Source organism: Triticum dicoccoides, chromosome 6B, assembly GCF_002162155.2.
Source record: "Triticum dicoccoides isolate Atlit2015 ecotype Zavitan chromosome 6B, WEW_v2.0, whole genome shotgun sequence".
Lineage (NCBI taxonomy): Eukaryota > Viridiplantae > Streptophyta > Magnoliopsida > Poales > Poaceae > Triticum > Triticum dicoccoides.
This window is the reverse complement of record NC_041391.1, coordinates 690,485,625-690,496,165: the sequence shown is the minus strand read 5'-3', so window position 1 is coordinate 690,496,165 and position 10,541 is coordinate 690,485,625. Positions and strand designations below refer to the sequence as shown.

At 48.9% G+C, this 10,541-nt stretch overlaps 1 protein-coding gene across 1 annotated transcript; it reads left to right on the top strand.

Annotated features, from left to right (window-relative positions):
- Positions 1-15: 15 nt before the first annotated feature.
- On the top strand, positions 16-4,080 carry LOC119324099 (ankyrin repeat domain-containing protein 13C-like). The gene is made up of 2 exons (XM_037597842.1): positions 16-1,656; positions 3,260-4,080. Exons 1-2 carry the CDS (start codon positions 160-162, stop codon positions 3,653-3,655), a joined length of 1,893 nt encoding a protein of 630 aa, XP_037453739.1. The 5' UTR covers positions 16-159; the 3' UTR covers positions 3,656-4,080.
- Positions 4,081-10,541: the final 6,461 nt, after the last annotated feature.

Genomic DNA, 10,541 nt, shown 5'->3' with positions numbered 1-10,541 from the left:
TCGGGCCCGCCCCGCCGCGCCGCGGGCGCCAGATCTGAGCGCCCGACCCCCCATGCCTCCTCCCCCGCGCCAGATCCGCGTCGCCTAGCCTAGCCTAGCCTGCCACGCGCGCCCGGACGGCTGGTCCGCGGCAGCAGCCAGCCAGCCAGCCCGCCAGCCATGGAGGACGCGGCCAGGTACGCGCACAGCCCGGCCCACCTGGCCGTCTACCGGCGGGACCACGCGGCGCTCCGAACCCTCGTCGCCGCCCTCCCCCGCCTGCCGCGGGCCGGGGAGGTCACCACCGAGGCGGAGTCGATCGCGGGGGAGCGCGTGGCGGACGCGGTGTCCGCCGTCATCGACCGCCGCGACGTGCCGCGGAGGGAGACCCCGCTGCACCTCGCCGTGCGCCTCCGCGACCCCGTCGCCGCCGACCTGCTCATGTCCGCCGGCGCCGACTGGTCGCTGCAGAACGCCGACGGCTGGTCGGCGCTGCAGGAGGCCGTGTGCACGCGCGAGGACGCCATCGCCACCATCATCGCGCGCCACTACCAGCCGCTCGCCTGGGCCAAGTGGTGCCGCAGGCTCCCGCGGGTGCTCGCCTCCGTCTCCCGCATCCGCGACTTCTACATGGAGATCTCCTTCCACTTCGAGTCCTCCGTCATCCCCTTCATCGGCCGCATCGCGCCCTCCGACACCTACCGCATCTGGAAGCGCGGGGCCGCGCTGCGGGCCGACATGACGCTCGCGGGCTTCGACGGCTTCCGCATCCAGCGCTCCGACCAGACGTTCCTGTTCCTCGGCGACGGGGCGCGGCCCGAGGACGCTGGGGGTAAGGAGCTGCTCCCGGGTTCTCTGATAGTGCTGTCTCATAAGGATAAGGAGATCACTGATGCGTTGGAAGGGGCCGGCGTGCAGCCTACGGAGTCGGAGGTGGCTCATGAGGTGGCATTGATGTCCAAGACGAATATGTATCGCCCCGGGATAGACGTCACGCAGGCGGATCTTGTGCCGCACATGAATTGGCGCCGGCAGGAGAGGACTGAAGCCGTGGGGCAGTGGAAGGCAAAGGTGTATGATATGTTGAATGTCCTGGTGACCGTCAAGTCGAGACGGGTCCCTGGGGCAATGACAGACGAGGAGCTGTTTGCGATGGATGGGGAGGAGAAGAATGGGAGGAGCGCAGAGCTTGAAACTGAGCTGGATGAAGTCTTGACTGCCGAGGAGAGGAAGCAGCTTGATTCTGCGTTGAGGGGGAACCAGGACGAGGAATCCGAGGACAGGGCCGAGGAAGGTGACAAAGGGGCTGATCATTTGGATGCAAACGGTGCCGGGAAAGACAAGAAGGGATGGTTTTGGAACGGCAAGAAAGGTGCCAAGAATGATGAGAAGGCACCCAAGGCAGTGAGCAAGGATGAATCAGGTGATGCAGGGAAGGGAAAGGAGAAGGGCAACGGCAAGAAGAAGAAGGGTGGTGTCTCATCTGGGGATTCTAATAAACTCGAAAGTGAGTACAAGAAGGGGTTAAGACCAGTGTTGTGGTTGACACCGGATTTCCCTTTGAAGACGGATGAGCTGATCCCTTTGCTCGATGTACTAGCAAACAAAGTGAAGGCTGTTAGAAGGCTTAGGGAACTCTTGACAACCAAGCTGCCTACAGGCACATTTCCAGTCAAGGTAACCATCTGTCCATGCATCTGTCAACATTTTATTCCAGTCATTTAACGAGCTCTATTTGATTCATTTTCCTGTTTATCTCAAGTCAAAGTTTGCATGCTTATTCTTTCTCAACGTTCTGGGCGCTATGCAACTGTTACTGTGGGTTATCTGTTATCAGCCTGACCACCATGCTATGTTGTATTTGTTTTCCCTTGCTGGGGTATCTGTTATCATTCACATATAGTGTTGTTTGGACCTCTATTGTGAAGTTTTATCTTTTTCTGTTCCTGGCTCTGATCTGAGTATCTGAACCAAGGCCAATTGCAATGCACATTTACTTTAAGGGGACTGAAAGTATTACAAGGGCAGCTCGCGCCAAGCTATCAAAACACTGAATCCTTTATCTTGCACCAACAAGGACACAATCATGAAATGCACTCTTCACCATCTGCCTGCTTTGCTAGAAAATATGATTATCCTTGTACAGTATTGTCTCTACTTTCACACTAACAACAAATAATTAAATATAAGCAAACCTTTTCTTTGAAGTTACTGGAGTCACATAAGGGATTTTATATTTGGGCCAAAATGATAGTCACAGCTTATAACATGAAGCATATGGTAGACTCTTTCTAGGATTTAGATACATGGTGACGTTTCTTTTTATTACTGCATGCAATTACCTGCTGATATAGAACATTATTGCCTCATACTAGAACCTAGTATGAGTTATTTTGTGTTTCTTTTTTGCCACATCTTTTCTGTTTTCTTAAATCAACTTTAAATCTTTTGACAATGCCTAGTGTGTTGTTGCTCCAACAGTCAGTCCGTTAAATCATGTCTTCACATTCCTGTTGAGTATTCAGAACTTGCATATATTGGATTACTGCTCATGGAATTAATGGACATAGTTTGCCGGACTGGAATTGAGTCTTGGTTCTTGTTAATGGGCTAGAGCATGAATTAGTATTGCACCAATACTGACCACTTTTGAATTAGTATTGAGTCTTGGTTTGTGTTGCGATCTGACCACTTTTAGTATATATAATTTGAAGGTTGATCCTGTTTTAGTATTACAATAACACAAGTACTGCTAGCGACTTGAGGCAAGAGCTAACTACTATCTGAACAAGGCAGGACTTGAATGCCAAAAAACAGCTAACAACTATCTGAACAAGGCAGGACTTGAATGCCAAAAAACAGCTAGCTACTATCTGAACAAGGCAACAGCTACTTGAGGCAACAGCTAACTACTATCTGAACAAGGCAGAACTTGAATGCCCAAAACAAGAATGGTATAGACCATTGGTTTATTTCCACACACGATACATTTTTAGCCTGGCCTTTTGTCTCAAGCTGAGTTTCATTTCCTTAACTACATGAATTGGAGTATTTTGATCCCGTTTGCTCGTGTCTGATGCTGTATTTGGTAATATTTTTGTGGAGCTCGTATATGTACAGCACAAATTACTGTTTTATATTTTCTACTTAAGGGTCACTCTGGGTGTTCTATTCTGAATACCAAAAGAGGGGAGGTGAATGTGCATGTATGATAAACTCTGCATTGTTTAGCTATACCTTGAAGTACTGATCTCTAACCATGTATCCTGTGAATTTTCAGATTGCTATCCCTATTGTCCCAACAATACGGGTCATTGTGACATTCACAAAGTTTGAGGAATTACAGCCTCTAGATGAGTTCGCCACCCCACCAACGAGCCCCACGCAGTTCCAGGACGCCAAGTCCAAAGATTCGGAAGGATCGGCGTCATGGTACTCGTGGGTCAGAGGGGGCCGCGGTGCGCAGTCCAGCGACAGCGGCGATAGCAAGAACTGGAAAGACGAGGTCGATCCGTTCCATATACCTTCCGAATACACCTGGGTGGACGCCACCGAGAAGAAGCGTAGGATGAAGGCGAAGAAAGCCAAGAACAGGCGCGGCACAGCCCGGAAACAGTCGTCGAAAAACACCTCCTCGGAAGGGGGCCAGCACCCTATGATGGACGGCTTCGAGTAAAACAGTGTTACATCATAGTAAGGTTGCCCCCTGCGTCCGTCCATAAGATGTTTATTAGGTGCCGATGGCGGGGCTGCTGCTCGCCGGGCGCAGACGGACGATGTCGTCCGAGACAACGCGCGGCTCGGTACCGTACCCCGAGGAAAGTACAGGATGGATTTTTATACCCTGCTGCTAGTCTGTAATTCAATTCTTTTCTTTTTTGTCCCCCGCCGCCGCCTTTTCTTCATGTTGGATGTATGTTTGATGATGAATGATGATGATGATGATACGGCCTTGTTTGTTGTTGTTGTTTAAAAGAAGATGTGTTTGATGACAGATGGAGGGGGCTGTAGTGTCCCCCCCTCCCGCTGTATGAATACTTGGAATATGCTGTAGCTCCATACTCATGCTTGTTTCTTCAACTTGGATGTATCTTCGTTTCACCTTCTCCGTATTATTTTCGCCAACTCCGTTGGCTCCTCTACAGTCTACATCAGGCCTCTGTGTTTACCGGAGATGATTTTACTATTGACTGTGATGTTCATGTACTGTAACTTTATCTGTTTTGATTTTACAGTCTATACATCAACTCTGTTTCTTCCCTAAAAAATGATGAAGAGGATGTTAAGACGGCCTGCTTCTTCCCTAAAAAACATCCTGTTTTTCTGATTGTGTTTGTGATTACCAGTGAGACCTACAGTAGCAATGAACACCGTACGAGCGGATTGGTGTAACTTGAGGTACACACAGTTGCGTCAGCTTAAGTAAAATTATTACAGCATAACGAAAATAGAACGGATCACTGCTTCTAGCGACCGCAGCAAAGCAGTGCGTGCAAACGATTTGGCCTACACTACGCGTCATCCGGCTGATACGAGGCTATTGTATCAGCCGGGTCTAATGATCAGGCCGCACTGACGTTCGCACTTTGCTCCAATGTCCTCGTACACGGTCACGCCACTCTCCTTTTAAACTCTCCCAAGTATCTCCAACGCAGACCCGCAATCCGGGCACAAAAGAATATTGGTCCGACAGTTCGTTAAAAAAAAGTTTTTCTGCCTTGCCGGACCGGCAATCCGAGCTCACTCTAATCTGTCATCGTCACCATGTAGGCTGCCTCCTTCTCCGTCCTCTCTAGCTCATCCTCCAGCTGCTGCAACATCTTGTAACGGACGGCTTGCACGATCATTCTTACGTCGTCATCTAACTTCACCACCTTTAAGGTCAACATCTTCGCGTCCTCCGTAGCTCACCTTCTTCTATTTAAGCATTGTCTCCTTCTCTTCGAGCTTGAACTTCTTCTCGGCCGGCTCCATCAAAGTTAAACCACTCCTCCCTTTTTCCCATTGACGTCCGAGCGCTTGACGTATGCCTCATCTTTCTTCGTCAAGATGTCTTTGAATCTCTCTGTTATCTTTGCCGTTGCACCTTTTCGCTTTGTCCTCTCATTCTTCCACTTCTTTCCCCATAATCCTCTTCTAACCTTCTTGGATGGTTCTTTTGTTGGGTCGGTTGGATCACTGGTTTCTTCCTCGCTTGCAATGGTGGCGCTCTTGGCAATGTATAGATTCCATTTGGATCATCCTTGCAACTTCAACCAACAATGCATGACAGTGAAGTTTTCCTTCTCCAATTTCTTGAACACAGTACCTGGACGAGAAGGCTACAAAACAATACATTGTCAATGATGACCCACAAGTATAGGGGATCAATCATAGTCCTTCCGATATGTAAGAGTGTCGAATCCAACGAGGAGCAGAAGAAATCAGTAAGCGATTTTCAGTAAGGTATTCTCCGCAAGTGTTGTAAGATAGTTGTGACAGATAGTTTGATAGCAAAACAAGTAGTAGCAAGTAACAAGTAACCAAAGTAGCAAGGTGTCCCAATCGAAAATATTGCTAAGGACAAGCCGAAACTACTTCTTATAGTGACTAAAGCGTTCTCGAGGACGCACAAGAATTCATCTAGTTACCTTCATCATGTTTCATTGATTCACATTCATTGTTTTGACAAGTTGTTATGCGGGTGGACCGAAGCTAAGTTGTTGTTCTTGAACAAACAACCTACTTATGATTACCCTGTCCATGCAAGCATCCACAAATACAAGAGCAGAATTAAGATAAATATAAGTATAGCATTAAACAAAAGGATCCAAAACAACCTCCTTACGGAACAACTCGTAAGCTGGGGTTAAGGTTTCCGTCACTCCCGCAACCATCATCTAGAAACTAGTCCCACAATGCCTTCCCCTAGGCCCAAACATGGTGAAGTGTCATGTAGTCGACCTTCACACGACAACACTAGAGGAAAAAGAACATAACGTATCATCCAAACATTGAACGAATACCAACTTCACATGATTACTTATAACAAGATTTTCCCATGTCCTCAAGAACTAACAGAACTACTCATAAAGCATGATTATGTTTATGATCAGATGGGATAAATATGTAATTAACAATCTGAACATATAATCTTCCACAAAGTAAACCAACTATAAGATGTTATCAACCCTACTAGCACCCCCAGGTACCAATCTGAGGTTTGATACGCAGATTGAACACAAGAGATGAACTAGGGTTGGAGATGAGATGGTGCTGGTGAAGATGTTGATGGAGATGAGTCCTCCCACGATGAGAGGAGCATTGGTGATGATGATGGCTTCGATTTCCACCACCCGGAGGGAAGTTTCATCGGCAGGAGCAAAAGTGCTCCTACCCAGATTCCACCTCGAGACGGTGGCGACTTGTCCTGAAAGTCCTTTTTTCTAGGGTAAATGACTACATATAGGAGAAGATGGGCATCGGTGGACCTTCATGGCGCCCATAAGGAACTAGGGTGCACCCTAGGGGGTAGGTCACGCCCCCTGCCTTGTGGCCCCACTGAGGTTTATATCTTGTACTTCTTTCTTCCAATATTTTATATATATTCCAAAATAATTTTCCATAAATTTTTAGGTCATTTGAAGCTCCGGAGAATAGCTATATCTACTGTAGCTTTTTCAGGCTAGAATTTTAGCTGTCGACAATCTCCCTCTTTTGGTGCATCTTGCATTTTAAGAGAGAAAATACATTAGAATTGCATCAAAAAGTGGAATATAACTTAAAAATAAATTAAAATAATAGTAGGAAAACATGATGCAAAATGGATATATCAATCAACAATGCATTCCGGCAAGAAACCTATGCATAGATATCCAACTACAAATTATCAACAAAACAATTCATATCTAGCTAGCGATCTGCACAACAACTCATATGCAGCAAGTGATCTACACAACAATGCATATCCGACTACAAAACTATTCATATTCGGAAAGAGATCTACACAATAATGCATATTCAGCCAAAATGATGTACACATATTAACAACTTGCTTGCTTGGTGATTTGCGCACTACTAGGCTACAGTGCGATGAGTTGTCTCAAGTGGCCGCAATACTTCGACACAGCCTCTTGGATGGTGTACCATCGATGGTTAAGGGACTTTGGTTCATGGTTGCGGATGACCGCATCAGAGTAGGGTGTGAAATCCTTGTGGTCATGGCACCGAGCGCGAATGTTGGCCCAAAAAGTTGGGCCCTTTGCCCCGTGCCATGGAGCGGGTCAAGGCTAGTGGCCAACCATGCATCACACTCTCGTCCTCACGCATGTTGAAGCTTTCTCCTCTACTCCTCTTCTTGGGATCACCAACATAATCATCCGGATCATCATCCTTGCTGTCCTCCTCCTCCTCCTGTCATCCGACAACCCTCTGTTGTTGTGTGTCCATGCCTTGCTGGGTGTAGCCCTGATGCGTGCCCGACTGGGTGGGCTCCGAGTCATCCACACGCCTGTCCTCAAAGCAACCTCATCTCCCGCCCACCTCATGGATGATGTTGAACATCTCCCTTACCAGGTCGTCATATGCCGGTTTTAGCTTTAGGCATACCAGCGAACAACATGCGGGCACCCATGTGCTCCACGTCCATTGTCCGCGTCCAGACAAGCCGCGGTCATGAACACTCCGAGAAAAGCAGCGGCGCCACGTTGACGTCGACCATGAAAGGCACTTTCCTTGTGGCGGTTGTCATGGAAAGCCTATTGAGCTGCTTGGCGGCGTAGTAGTATGGAGCCTCGGAATGCTCCAGCCATGGTGGCAGTTACACGGTTGACGATAATAGTGGGGCTCCGCTATCCCGTCCTCGACCTCCACCACATCCGCCACTAGCACAACCACCGCAACGTCCGCCACCAGCACGCCCACCACCACGTCCACCACCAGCTCGCCTCAGCCGTCCTTCTACTTCTTAAATGTTTCCGCCTTTGCAGCCTTCGCTTTGATGTGGTGATTTTGTTGTGTCATCGAGTTGATCTTCCAGGTGAGCGTGAGGCTCGGATCCTCCACCACCTCCGTCTCCGAAAGGTTCTCCTCCAGGTCCATGCATCGATGGCGGGAGGGAAGAAGTGAGTGGGAGAAAATGGCAGGAATTGGGTGGAGAATGATGGGATGGAAGAAGAGAGTGGGAGATTTTGCTGCGGAAATAGTGAATCCAGCTTAAAAAGTGCGGGCTCCGCCTTAGTTTTGGGTGGGCCTAGGGTGTTTGAGTCCAACGTGGCTTGTGTCCAGACTCCCGCAAAGGCCCTCAGTTTTCTGTAGTTCGCGGGATAAAGTGCGCCAAACCAGTTGGTGGACCAATGCACGACCTATTTTGATGGCAAAACACGTCCGGACCGCGTGTCCCTGACGGTTGCGAGCGGTTTGAGGGTCCACATTGGAGATGCCCTTACATTGCTCCAAGGAACTAATGGTGGGTTGAGCAAGAAATCTGAGTCGGGCAATTTACATGAGTGCAACATAAAAAAGATATTTTACAACAAACACACAAAATGTTGAGATTTGAAACAAAATTTTGTTTTTTTGTAGGGATTTTTTCCTTATAATTAAAAAAAATATCCAACAAATATTTGATTACTCAGCAACTCTTTATAAACTAAAAAAACAATAAACTAGGCAACACCAATTTATCCAAAATTTACTACGCCATGAGCCGCGGTTGACCACACTCAAAGATTTTTCTTTTACTATTTGCAACATGGCGCTCCGCCTTTTGAAGAAGCAGCGCTCGACCCTAGGACGTCCTAGTTGTCCTAGCCCGATTAGCTGTTGGAGTGGTGTGGGACCCAACTTGTAGCATTTGTGTCATGGCTAGCAATGGTGTTGGTCCTACACTTGTAGCACTGTGTCATGGCCTGGAAAGTTGCAGGTTTTGCTTGCAAGAACGACCATACTAGTCTTGCAACATTGTGTTTTGGCATTGGTCGTATGGACTGTCTCCGCTTCATTCTCCTCGCGTCGCATTAGGAAAGGCCCTCACGACACAATAACTCGCAACATCGTGGACATTGCCACTCGACTTGTAGCACCGCCACAACGCCTATGCCAACGACCCTTCCCCACCTCGCGGCACCGAGCATCGCCGTTGACTATCACACGCAGCACCAAGCGATACACCCCGTTCTAGATTGAAACATCAGTTCGCCTCCAGAGCATCAGTGTCAACAACCAGTGGTCAATCCCTTGTAGCAACTTGCACCGGTTTGCAGCATCGCGGGGCAGCCAACCCTATGTTGCCTTGCAATATCGGGGCCCTTTGCAGCAACACACCCACCTCGGGTGTTGCAGTGGCAAGCCATTCCTAGGTACTGTCTTGAAGTGGCATCGTTGATTGCAACATTGCGTAGTGGATTTGCATTATCACACAATGAGTGATGGTCGGTGACGGTACCATGGACCAGGGATGGCTCTCCCAAGGGAGCCCGGCCTCAACACCAACAAGGGGGCCGCTCAGCCTAGTACAAGGAAGGAGTCCTAGAGAGTGCTACAGACCTTCTTGTTGTCCAATACTAAGGATGCGACACCCCAGATCGCATCTACTACTCTGTAAACCCTAGACCTTATGGCTTATATAAAGGAAGACCGGGACCCCTCTACATCGTCTATTCTTAGATAGGCAAACTCTCAGTACAATTTCATACACCATAATAACCCCTTGCAGGAGGTATCCCTCCACCACGAATAATAAAAACTAGCAGGATGCACGGTATTACTCCCTGGAGGCCCGAGTCTAGACAAATCCCTTGTGCGACCTCTGATCGAAGACTTCCAGCCACGCTCGAACCCCTACCGAGGGATTTGATGGTATTTTGCGCTGTCAGTTGGTGCACCAGGCACAGAGGGCGCGGGATGGAGACCGATCTTGGGTCGGATCCGTTCCGTCTTCTGGTGACCTTCCGTCGGGAACGAGCCTGACCTTTGGCTCCTTCACCTTTGTCGTTAACAGGACGGGCCGGGTCAACCTCAACCTACCGGCCGCCCCAACACTCAAGGATCTTTGGCGGTACTCTCGGCGGTTGCCCCCAATCTGGAGAGTATGCACCGGCACCAGGACCGGCGAACTCAATGGGCCACCCTGGCCACGCGTATCCGGATGATCCCGCGTCGACCGTCGAACTCGTCACGATGGTTTGCGGTTGTTGCCGCCTCACCCACACGCCATAAGAGTACCTCATCGTCGACCCCATTACGAGCGACGATATTGATCGGGTCAACTACGTCTTAGCCTCGGACAATGTGGCACCCCGGCTCAGAGCAACCGGTTTACCTTGCATTGCTAGCCCAGGGATCTAGTCTTCTTGCAACACACAACAACTTGGTACAGAAAACAACCGCTTTATTGATGCCAGCGAAAACATAGGTTCGATATTACAACAGGTAGCGAGGCCAAGCGGCACACAAGGTGCGGCTGAACAGTATGTACATTATTTAATGAACATGAAGTGGACCTCGATCACGACAACTACGCGGCAGCGGAACGACCACGAAGTGGAACTCCGTAGCACAGAGACACCGATGTGGACACGACC